We start from the raw sequence: 12,924 nt of genomic DNA, 5'->3' as shown, positions 1-12,924 counted from the left end.
GAGTATCTCACCTCTTTAATGCAGCAGCACCTTGCAATGCACATAATGTAGGTGGGCCCACTTAAAGTGCAGATTCATTTTAAATTTAATCATTGCAACCACTGCATCTTGGCTTCACGGGTATTCCAGATACAACCAGAGATACATTTTAAGGGCTTGAAAAAAAACATTTTATTTATCAGGGAGCATTTCCTTTCTAGTATAACATGTAAAGCATATTTGAGGTGGAAGAAATCCACAACATTTACAGTAACTCGGCACATAAACCTGCTCAGCACGGGAATATGCCGAAGACAGTGGGGAGTCCAACTGAACTATTGACTTTGACTTTCAGGACATTCCCTCATATTCATTCCACTTTCACAAAACCTCACATTCCCATATAAAACCAAAGACCGTTAGAAGTCATCTATACAAAAACAGGGTGTTTAAGGCAAAAAGGAAAATCAACAGAAACCAACACAACCAAAATCCTGAAAGTGAACCATAACACCAGATATGACTTCTGTCCTGTAGCAGCACAAACCCAAAATATCTAACTTTATTAAATCCCCAGTAATCTTGCTGCACTGACAATACAGTTTACTGAAAGACTTTTTACAACTTTAACAACAGGTTCTCAGTGTGTACACGACATCACAGCTTATACATGTAACTAAATACACATGCATTGAACAATCCCATGATCAAACTGCAAACAAAAAAACAGTGCTAGATGGGAAACCGAACCCTTATTCAGCTGGTGCCTCTCCAAGGAAAACACCATGGCACTGGGGTGAGGAGACTCAATCTTTCTATGGATGCTGCCATTATATACAGTAAGACTTGAGTGCAAACCCAGCCAGAGGTCTGCAGCTGGCAGGCATGACTGCTGGGTATAAACACATATGAACAAATTTCTTCCATTGAAATTCCATCGTGAAGCCTTCGTGAAATTCCACAGTTTCCCAGGAAGTACCTGCCTCTGGCCAGGACGATGCATTCACAGCAGACTGCCTCACAGCACATTCCAGCGCTAGCTATGGCTTTCCTGCACGCTTTACTGCCATCAATAACTTTTCCGATTAATATACAGGGATCATATCAATCGCTGCATCTTTATCAACCCCAGTTTTTTTCCCTGCTTAGTATTCATTTATCCCTCTCTCTGGTGTACGAGTATCAATACAAATCTATAAGGATGGCTGTTCTACAATGCAATCACAGTGTCAGCTGGAGGCATCAACCAAAAGATTTTCTTAAAACCGAACAGCTTTACATTTTTGCCCTGGCGGGAGCCGTTTCCTAATGCAGTCTTGCTCCTGTGCCGTGGTGAAAATGATTGCTCCCCCTCCAGGCAGAACATAAATGGAGAAGTGACAGAATGCCACCTGTGCAGGAGTTTAAACAGTCCCTCATGCAGGGTTACACAGCCTGGTCTTGTCCCTCAGCAGGCACAGCAGAGCCAGTCCGTGAGTCAGCCTGGAGAAACCGGTGGTACAAGGTGACAAGAATCGTGCCAGAGTGAAACAGCACAGGTCCCAGTGCCGGAGAATCAGCAGATCAGCTCCTTCAGAGGCCCCTTCAGCTGCTGAGTCTTCGCCTTCCTTTTCTTCTCATGCCTGAAATTTTACAAAGATATCCTATTTCACGCTTTCTAATTACCCGTTTATACCCGTTTCCCTTCATGCTAATTAAATCTGGTCTGGCTTACAAAATATCATACTGTATACTGTACTTCAAAGTTGTGCGTCTATGTAATTCAATCCTCACCTTGAGCCACAGAGAACACCAAACTCTTTCGAAAATATTTTTCACAACAGTGGGGTTATGACAGTACTTCTTAAAAAACAATTTTGCAAACCAGAAGGAAGATCTTATGATGTTTAATGGGATCTCTTAAATCAGCATTTAGAATGATCTGTGTGGTGCCTTACACCTTGTTAAGATGTTGGCAAGTCAGGTGTTGGGAGCTAAGCCCACATGTGCTCCATATATGCATGAAGGAACAAACCTGTTGAATGCATCCATCTGCATATCACAAGGTTTAAAAGGTAAAATTAATTGAACACTTAAGGAGTCTGTCTTACCTCTTGGGCGCAGCCACCATACACTTCCACAGCACAGCGTAGAGAGCCAGCAGGAAGCTGATAAACACAGCCGCTGCTATCCCACCTGCGCAGAAGCACAGTCATTCTCATCACAGCTCCCCCAGGACACCAGCCTGTGGCCAGCCTGGCAGATTCTGGATAAGCCAGTTCATGTGAAGGCATTTCACCAAACTAAAAGCCAGACCACAGGCTGACAATGTCGCTGTGAGCACTGTCAGAGCAGATCCACTTTGCGAGATTACATGACTTGTGTAAGAAAAACACGAGAGGAAAACCTGGGGACACCCTACTCAGTCTCTGAGGACACCCACAGATCCCTAGATGCCTGGTGGTATACTGTACATCTACTGTAGACACTGCTTACAGTCCAAGCTGACTCAAAGAGTTGACTCCCAATCCTTAACAAAACAGCAGTGAGTGGATCAGGCTGAATACAGGGAATTTATAATCATTAAGGTTAAATACAATCCATCCTACTTCCAAACACTTTATCCAACACAGGGTTGCAGGAGAGCCAGAGTCTATCCTGGCAAGATAAGACAAGATACACCCTAGCTGGGACGCCAGGCTGAAGTCAAATACAGTATACCGATATTAAATCACTTTGAAAGCTTGTGTAGTTCCTAGAGAATGCCACAAGGGGGCAGTGTGAGCAGGAGTCAAAGAGGACTTGACATAATTACAGTCCACAAGGTCTTATCTTGGAAAAATCTTGGAAAAAAGATCATGCCTGCACCAAAGAACAGAATGGCAACTTGCCACATCATGTGTCCTACAAATGGGAAAAAAAAGTCTTTGTACACATTACAAAAGGCAAATTCAACAGCTTAATCAAATGTCTGAGACACTGTTTACTAGTCTTAAAAGAACACAGATTCCGATTTCATTTTTAGAAATCTTTCTCTCACTCTTACTATCAATCTCTCACTCCCTCTCAAGAACTATATTCTTCATGTTGCAATCACTCAGAGAACATTTTTTTCCCCAGAGGAACAAACAAGAACATTGCCAATGAAATGAGAAAAAAAAATAAAAATACACAAAAACGAAAGAAAAAATGCTCAGGACTAAGCTTCCAAAAGGAGGCTTTCACAGATATTTGCGTCAACTGACAGAAATACAAGCCAATTAAGCTGATCTGAATTTACTTGCCTAAATTTAAGATGTGAATTACTTTAAAAAAATTGATAGCACAAGCTTGTACTAATGCGTCTAACTCAATCCTGGTATTCTGTTTTTGTGTTACAACAAAAGCGTTTAACAAGAAATAGATCCTGAAATGCCCTGAAGGGCTGAGGCACTGTGTAGTTAATGTTCAATTTGTGAAGCCACAGAAAGTAATAACAGGGGAGCTGGCAGACAGCATCAGGTTAACAACAGGTTTCAGAGTGCCAGTTTCAGCCTATATCAGGAGGTTAGTCACGGGCCCTGTAAGCAGTTATTATACAGTGGATTGCAGAGGTGTCTCCTGCCACGAAAAAGGACATATTTCACTGTAAAGGAGGCATGAAGATTACTACCCAGTCAGGAGAGCTAGAGCTGAGTGCAGGAGTTCAGCTAAGAACAGAATGTGATCGACAGGGAAGAAATGCACACACTGTACAGTCTGTGTAAAAGAAGTGTGCCTGGGCTTGGAGAGAGTGTCAAAAATCAGTTTCAGGGGTTTTTCTACATGAAACGGAACATTTTAAAAAGTTTCTTAACTTGTGAGGTTTTAATGCAATATTTGTGTCAGTCCAATCATACAGAATAAAGAGATTCCTATACAGTCACACAGTGATTTGGATCACATAATCCATTATCTCCTAATCGGTACCAAGTGGCAGTTTCACAGACACCGATTTGCACTGACCTTGGATGACCCAGTGTAAACTTAGACAAGCAAGTCCAAGATGAATCCTAATCAGTCCACAAATGTCCCAAAATCCACTCCAAATACCTCAAGGACAAAAGTGATGGGCTTCTCTAACTTTAAATTTCCTCTTAAGCCTGATTTTTTTCCTCTGTTCCTTAAGGGAATTTATGGGTTTACTGTAAATTCTTTTGCAGCTGTTGTCTTTACACTCTGGTATGACAACCAGTTGTGCAGACTGTGAACCCTTTGTGGCAACTGCAGCCTGTGACAATTCATCACAGAAGCATTAAACTCATGTCCTGAAAGGCCAGAGTGTCTCCAGGCTCTCAGTTCATTCAGAACTCTAAAATGACTGACTGTGTATGCAATTTGTGAATCAAACCAATTCACACTCATTATGTCTGAGAAATGTTGCATAGGGACAATACCTTTAAAGATCTCTTATAATCAACAATCACAAATCAAGACATGAAATATGATTGTGGCTTCAATTTTGTCAGCATTTATCATCAAATGCTGTTTTTTAAGCCTATTAAGGCAGTTAAAACCACACAATTTTTTCCCCAATATGGACAAAAGTTAAATTATTCAAAGTTTATGTCTTGATTACGATTGTAAATGAAAGGCTGATTGCTTTGCCTTGCTCATAACTGGAACTGAGATGATATCACACTGATCTTTGGTCCCCAAAACTGTTTGGCTGACATGTCATTACTCTAATGTACCTCATGTAGCCCCTGTGCATTTGTTACTGATGTTCCTTTGGTTATTTCACGCCTACCAGCATTTGTCTTGCTCCTTTCGGCCCACACAAAGGAGGACCTAACACTTGAAGCTGCTACTAAATCAGTAAGCAACGGGCAGCTATAATTAACTAATGAGAGCAATTTCAGCTTAGAGAGAAAGTATGACTGTTTCGGTATATCTGAGCCTATACATTCCCATGCAAAATGTTCATTTTTGCTGCTGTTCATAAAATAGTTTGCCTTTAATGTAAATATGTAGTTAGGTCATCTGTTGGTTGATTCACTCTGCGTACAGTATAATTCTTGGCAACAAAGGTACAGGATCATTTGGATGAAGAATTAATATATTTTCCAACCTTTTCTTTAATACACAGGAATGGAGCTTGCTTTGGGACATTCATCATCACTTTAGCCCTGATTTAGGTGCTTTTTCAAACAATACCCATTCCAGGCTGGATCCAGATGGAAAGTGTGGAATTCTGGCAAGTACATTTTTGTCGTTTTTCCAACGAGATCTACTGCCAACTTTTATTTCCACATAAGACAGTGACACCATTAGCACTGCTGTCTGAAAATGACAAACACCGCAAAAGAAAATGTACGTTTATAGAGAACATCCAAATCTCTGGATCTTAATTATGATGATGATGATTTTTACAGGGAAGTATGAATTTGGACAATAAAAAGCAGCAGACGCAAGTATGAGAAAGCATCCCAGCAATTATATTAAGTGGATGTCGGGATGCGGGTTCAAATCCTAGGAGAGACACTGCTGATGCACTTTTAAGCAAGGTACTTCACTCAAATTGCTCCAATAGAAAAATGCCCAGCTCTATAAAAGCTAAGTTCTTCTGGACAAAAGGGTCAGTCAAATACATCAGTAATTTGTAAGAAACCACTGTAGCCTGGAACTGCTGGGAAAGGGGAGTTTGACCCCCACAGTGCAGGAAGATGTACAAACTCTTGGTTACCAGGAATGATGCCGCTGCCTCGGACCACCTCGCTGCCGGCAGTGGGCTGTGTGTGGGGGAGCTGCAGAGCCGGAGTGGATCCTGGAACCCAAAAGACAAGAGGACCTTCTGAGCTCCTGCACAATCCCAGCCGAGACCACCCCCACGTGCCCGGCCCTCTCTGCGGCACGATTTAACTCCTCTCGCCACTTCTTCATTCTGACTCAAACGAGTCACCAAAGGTGACACTACGTCTCTGCAAACAACACACCCTAGAACATCCGACATCTCTGACATCTGGACATCCAACCTTCAGACGTTAAAAACAATTTCCCCGTTGTTATTTCAAAAAACAGACGTTTAAGAATAAATGGGAAGAAATGATGAAACACTTATCCCATGAAGATACTCTTTGTATCCTTAAGCAACACTGGCGTATCTTGTCAAAAGAATTTGGATCAGGAACTTTGTTCATTTATTCTGGAATAGTAACTGTAATAACACTGTTAGGTCTACCATGAGATGTTCAAGTATAATAATAAAATACACAATTGTTATTTTATTGTAAGCAGAAAAACCTTACAATGAAGAACTTGAAATAAATGGAATAATGGCTACTTTGATTGGACTTTTACTCTTAAAAATATCACTTAATACTTTTATTTCCAAAGCTTTCCTTTGACTGGCGTTATGAATGCAGCTTCTTGACATAAGCCGAGAATGAATTATAATGACCTTCTCCCTGGTGTGTTTTTGATCTTTAAATGCCTGGATCGATGGCATGGGTGAGCATAAGAAATTGTTAAGAAGAAATTACCAAACAACGGGGGAGGTTTTAAACAGGAAAGGTCACCCAAGTGGCTCAGTGGGTTAAGGCACTCACCTGAGCTCCACGATCACGGGTTTGAGCAGCGATTCCCAGTCCTGGTCCTGGTCCACACACCTGCTGCTTTTCATTCCAGCCCGCCTTCATCAGATCTTTCAAGCCCTACTTGATCTAAGAAGTTGCGTATTTGCATTTTGTTTCTAGTGACAAGTTTGGGATTTTATTCCACTTCCAAAATACAGCGGTTAAAGCTCCAACATGTTTACGAGCTAGGCACAAACAGTTCACACTAATCTTATTATTAAGTCAATGAAGGCTCTGATTGTGTAACTGAGGGCTCAGCTGGAACATAAACCAACAGGTGTGAAGGGTCACCAGGGCCAGGACAGGGAACTGCTGGGTTTGAGTCTGAGCCAAGAGACCAGAAATCCCATAGCAACTGTGCACAATTGCCAAGGGGAGGGAGGGTTAATCAGTCAGGGCTCACTCACTGCAACACAGCAGCCCCTCCAACCTCCCCAGGCACTGACAGTCATGCAGTGCTGCTGGAAAGGAAATATACCTCTCCTCCAATCAGCATTGAACTGTGAAAAACACAAAAACTCAGAAGTGGGTGGGTCAGGAGTATCTTCCTACACTTCCTCATTCTTACCAGTTTGAGCTCACGGGGCTCATAGTTGAGAAGTGAAAAACACACAACTGCCCATTCCAGCCAAAATATAAACCGAAAAGATTTTAACTGTCTGTGCATGCATATACATGCATGTGCAGAAGTACTATAATATACTGTACCAAATATTTACCTGTCAGAGGCAGCACACTCCTAAGAAACAGGCAGGGATTTTTAAAGAGGTCCATTTTTTACTGTTTCTATAAACTAAACAGCATGTCCTTTAAAGTCTAGAAGTACACAGGCTATTCTTTTTGGTTCTTGGTTTTCTCATGTTGAGTTTCAGCTGGTGAAGTATAGAAGAATAGTAGACAGAATGAGTTGAGGGGACGTCCATGCAAATGCAGAAATACAAACGTATGTCTGAGTGTATTATGGTGTTTCAATCATCCCCTATTCATAAGCACCTGCTGCGATCCCTGTGATGGTCACCGCAAGCTGACGCGAACCCAGACAGACAGTGGGACAGCCCCCTAGATGGGGATACCAGATCACGAGGACGACATACAAACTCCACACAGCAATGAGAACCGTCATTTTGGCCACCGGTACCAACTGCCATACATGTGCTTATCCAAGGTTAAACAGCCTTGTGACACCACAAGAGATGGAAGCACACTAGATGAAAGCTTTATTAAACTTCCTTGCCTGTTTTCTTAGTACACAGTTAAAAATGAAATCATTTAGTCACACATTTAAGGGTAACAAACTCTTAAGAGTAATTCTTAAATGGAACTGCTAAGGGTTTTAATTATGTGCCCTCCAGCATCATCTGCTGTACTCACAAGGGAAGTAGGCACCTGTTGACATGTACCACCGACACACCCACCCAGCAGAACCAGCCATGTTTTGACATGCTTGAAGTTCTACAATGCTTGACAGGGGAGTTAAATGGAGGCACGGGACATCTCTTGCTGCTGCAGCACTGAAATGACTGTGGCTGTTCCTCTGGGGGGCACTCTGCCAATTGAGCCCCTCTGCTCGGACAACGCCAACCACAGTTGAACCGGGATCGAACCAGAAACACCGGGCCGTACAGCTCCACCTTGCTCCAAACCAGTTCTTTTGTCAGTTGAGCCTGGAGCCCCCGAGACAGCTCTTGACCCAACCCATTTGACACTGAGTTTAAGGGGGATTGCACTGTGTCCAGACATTGTCCCACTCACCATTGGTGTGCGCTCCAGAAAGGGCATCCCAGGCCAGGTCCTGGAGAACACTCTGAAAGACAGTGGCAGACACCAGACTAAGTACAGGTACAGGACAATGGCACTGGCTTTGGGCAGATGGTGCAGTTGTACCATTGCTCCTTAAGAGAGCCCTGAATATCTCCTTTGGGAATCTTTATTACAGCTCATGAGGATGATGTCAACAGTATACCTATCACGGTACATTTCAGTATATACTGAGATATTTTTGTGCATTTCTAAAACTTGCCTTACCTTTACACATAAAATTACCTGGATACATTGGGAGGTTTACCAGAAATGTCACAGTGGTCATTCCTGTAAGTGGCAACTGCACTCCTGTAGGTTTTAATGTGGAAAACTTGATACACTCAAATACTTTTGCTACAAGGGGGGTGCATTTCCTTACTTTTAAAACACACTGTATTCCACACTATCAAACCAGACAAAATACACCGAGATGAACAAGTTACTGATATCTTGCTGCATGCCAAAAAAAAAAACATGAGACAAACAAAACAGGAGGTCAGATAGATCAATTAAGGCAACAGTTTATTTCCCCACACTGTATCCTTCCTGTTGCGTAGACTTTGTTATTGAAAGAACAGTAACACATCCAAGGCTACAGTAGCACTGAGAAAGGAACCAGAGCTGTCCGAGAGTCTGGGAATGTCAGATTATCAGACTTGTCTGGGGGCAGGGAGCAGTGGTTTTAACTGGCCGTGCTGACTCGGAGCATACTTGTGCAACTCCCATCCTGCCCTGGGATCCTCCCTGTCTATCCGAGAGCAGTTACTGAGCCTCTTTTTCAATTCCCTCTCTTTCCCCCCATACAGCACCTTGCCTCTCAGCCCCCCCACCCCACCCATGCAGGCAAACTTTTCCCTGTGCCATCCGCCTCAGCACATCTGGGTTTCTTCAGATGAGCGATGCACTGCCTCCGTCACTCACTCAAGCACTTAGCTTGATAATATATAATATATAATATGATAATATTACCACAACTGGCCAAACATCACCGACTGGCTGCTGCTGCATAGGAAGAGCAGAGGAAAACCCTACAGCAGTCTGTCCAGAGGCTGCTCAGGTCTCTACATCAGTGCTGCCAGAACCACATTAATGCTCAAGGAGGTCATAACCAATATTAATCTTGCGATGCTTGAATTTTAAATGTGTCTCACTCAGGTTTCATACTGAAAACAGATCATTCTTGTATACTACATTCTTGCCTATTCACATTTTTGTGATTTTGTTCGATCGTCGACGTTTCAACATATTTGATCAAGTCTGTTGTATGCAAAAGATCCCTTAATTTGTGCATGAATATGTTAGAATATAATTTGAAATAATATACTAAAACTTCTTAGAAACAACAGAAAAGAAAAGGGGCACTGTATGATAAAAAGTAAGTCCACAAATATTAAATAGACACAAGTCAGATAAAACTGCCTACTCTAAAAAGTGTTGTAAACCTTTGTTACAAAAGTCCAATAAACTGTTCAGGTCAGAAAAGTCAGAATTGAATGGAATTAAGGAGACCACAACATGCACAATCATCACAGATAAATTTGCTTTATACTTTGTATCTACAATGCCTTGATGTTGGGCTCTCCTGTCATTCTGCCCCTAGGTTCTCCTGTTTCCCCAATACAAAAAAAACACAAAAATATTAAATAGAGTATGCATGAACCTGCTTATTGACTGATCCTGTGGGATCCCTTTTGAAAAGGTACAAATTAAGTCCAACTAATGCTCGGTCAAACACAAGCTTTGTTCCGCATTGCTTCTCCAGAGACCACAAAGCCAATCTATAGAGGTATTCAGCCTGAGCTCCACAAAACAGCAGTGTTAGTCTATCTACCCATCTTATCTTAAAAGCAAAGCACCCCCTGTCATAAAGTGAGAAACAAGCACTACAAGCCATGAAAGCAGCCACATGAATTGCAATCCTTCCTTTCACAGCTTGACACACCATGTGTAAATGAACAATCTCTTCTTAACTTTAAAAAAGCTGATACCCCATTATTTAGTTGCCGTGCATTCTACAATGAGGGAACATCCAAAAGAGAAGCTGAAAGAATCAGGTAATCATACGGTGTGGACATGTCTACGGGTCATGTTTCTCAACCCATACGGAGCAGCATGTCTGAGTTTGAGTTAAGTATGTATTTTGGTAAACATTAGTATGAACACAGCTCTGGTGGTTCATGGCTAATGGTGTTGTGTTGTAAGCAGGTTATTCTTTTATATTCAATCTCGTCTTTGCTCCTTTAAAGACAACGTGTTGCAAACTGCTCCGCAGTTCAAAGACCTTGCTTTACATAGCAACCATTCCAAAATAAATATGCTGACAGGAGGAAGGGTTTGTTGTGCCTGTTTTTATGATGTTCTCACTGACTGATTCAGTTCCAGAAGGCCCACGAGACTCCATGTAAGGCGTCCATTGGGAGGTCAGGCCCAGAGCGTACTGATCTCGCACTTTCACTTGACACAGGGCAGGAATTCTTCCCTCGCACACAAAAGCAACTGTGTTGGCGAAAGCAAGTGACTTTGACTGACAGCACCCTCACCCTACTTTCCAGATAAAGCATTTCCCCTGGAAAATTGCACAATAATTTCTACATATTTTTAAAAACGCTCTCTGGAATATGCTAACTCGCACAGTTTTTTTTTTTGGAGAGGAAAAGCCACCTTGAACAATGCAGGGGCCTCAAGGGGATCTGGTTTTGACCTTTTCCTTGGTTTTGCTGATATTTATATCCTGAAAATATAAATATTTACTTATTCTGTCACTTTTTAACCCAAAACGACATATGAAATTGTGGCATTCCTTATGGACTATGTCTTTTAAAATATAAAGTTTGCTTCAGTGTTTGTATTCCTACTTTGTGAATTTGTGTTCAGGATGCAGAATGAAATGATGCAGCCCCTGAAAATGTCAAATCACATATCGCGCCCATGGAGAATCCTGGAGAATCACTTGTTCTTAGCCAGACAAATCCATCCATCTGTTTTCTGACCGCTTCATCCAAAACAGGGTCGCAGGGGAGCCGGAGCCTATCCCAGCAAGCAACAGACAAGGTGGGGTAAACCCTGGACGAGACGCCAGTGGAGCACAGACAGGCACAAACACACAAAGGGGCCAGTTCTCCCAGAAACCAATTAACCTACCAGTGTGTCTACCAGTGTGTTTCACCTACATCCAGATCGAAGATTTAGATATTCTTGTGATACTGGAATATCAATAACACAAAGCTTTGAGATATAAAATCCCTAAAAGCAAATCTAGGTATTCTTTATCTTTTTAAGACAAAAAAACAAATATTTTGTAACCATGTGAACAACACTAAACATGATCAATTATATTGTCATGTGTACTAGCGCAATAAGTGTCTGTCAGATGTGACAATGCATAACGAGACTACACCCGTTGTTAAGTTATGCAGGGTGTGCGGTATTTTATGATTTGCGGAGTTGCAAAATACTCTGCAGAGTTTTGGCATGCTGCATATTTTGGTTTCGGGAGGGGGACAGGCAGCTTACAAACGATAAGCAGATCGATAGACTCCGATAAAGCACTGTAACGAAACATGAAGCCATAAATATTGAAAAATTCGGTATCAAAGCACTGCATTTCTAGTGGTTTAAACATCATAAAACATGATAGCTGTTATACAGTTATACAATACTACATTTTCACCAATCAAAAGCCTAATTCGATTTCAGTTTGCTCGTGCTTGTTGCTGTCTTTTTTAACCTCAAAAGAGCATTTTCTTCAGTCGGTCTGTTTAACCAAGATAAGAAAGAATGCAGTCACTCTAAAAGTTTCCAAAACATGTGCGTGCGCACTTCCTAAGACACCACTCGACCGGGCAATAGCGTTTTTTTTTCACGTTTTTCATTTTAACTGAAGATAAGTTGAAAACACTGCGAATTGTCAACGGTACTAAATAAATCGCAGGTTTTTCCCCACTCAACGCTGATTTATCAGTAGTCTCATGCAATACTGCTTATCTCACCATTATAACGTTCCAATAGCAAAACTGATTTAGACAACACACTGAAATTGCTGTAACTGAAAATATTCTTTGTGTTCATCGTTACCTGCATTATCTGTGTGAGAACACAGAATTATACATGAATTCGCCCAGTATCATACTAAATAAAACACAAATCGACCTTCTTAAATTTTTCATTCAAGACGTTCAGCGTGAACAGACCAACACAAAGCCTCTTATATAGCTTTTATATCTTATATAGCTGGAACGCAAAACATCAGCATCGTTTAAAAAAGAGCAGCTACGTTTTCTAAAACTCAGAATATCGTGCTCTCGTTCGCCTCTCACCTGAGCACAAAGCTCTTGCCGTGTTCAAACGAACATACCTGAACCAGGTTTCCTTCGGTTTTAACCAGGGTCCAGTTATTGGACTCTTCGGGCATTTTTGCGAGCAGAGGTGTCTACCAGGCTGGGGTCAGGTTATTCACTGGCATATCCCTACACGAGTCCGAATATCCCAGCATTTAGCAGCAATTAGCAACTGTTCCGCAGCTCCCTTAAAACAGAACCTGATCATTCAGAGAGGGCGGAGAGTCGCATCTCTG

General features: G+C 41.8%; 1 protein-coding gene across 1 annotated transcript; it reads right to left on the bottom strand.

Moving 5' to 3' along the window:
* Window positions 1-146: 146 nt before the first annotated feature.
* On the bottom strand, window positions 147-12,924 carry LOC148839123 (uncharacterized). Its single transcript, XM_088933061.1, has 5 exons — window positions 12,706-12,924; window positions 8,304-8,355; window positions 5,663-5,743; window positions 2,070-2,154; window positions 147-1,601 (listed from the first exon to the last, which is right to left on the bottom strand). The coding sequence occupies exons 1-5, from the start codon at window positions 12,760-12,762 to the stop codon at window positions 1,535-1,537; spliced, it is 342 nt and encodes a 113-aa protein (XP_088789187.1). The 5' UTR covers window positions 12,763-12,924; the 3' UTR covers window positions 147-1,534.

Source organism: Atractosteus spatula, chromosome 2 (genome assembly GCF_055471065.1).
Source record: "Atractosteus spatula isolate fAtrSpa1 chromosome 2, fAtrSpa1.hap1, whole genome shotgun sequence".
NCBI lineage: Eukaryota > Metazoa > Chordata > Actinopteri > Semionotiformes > Lepisosteidae > Atractosteus > Atractosteus spatula.
Note: the sequence above shows the minus strand (reverse complement) of the source record. Positions and strands in the feature narration are given on the sequence as shown.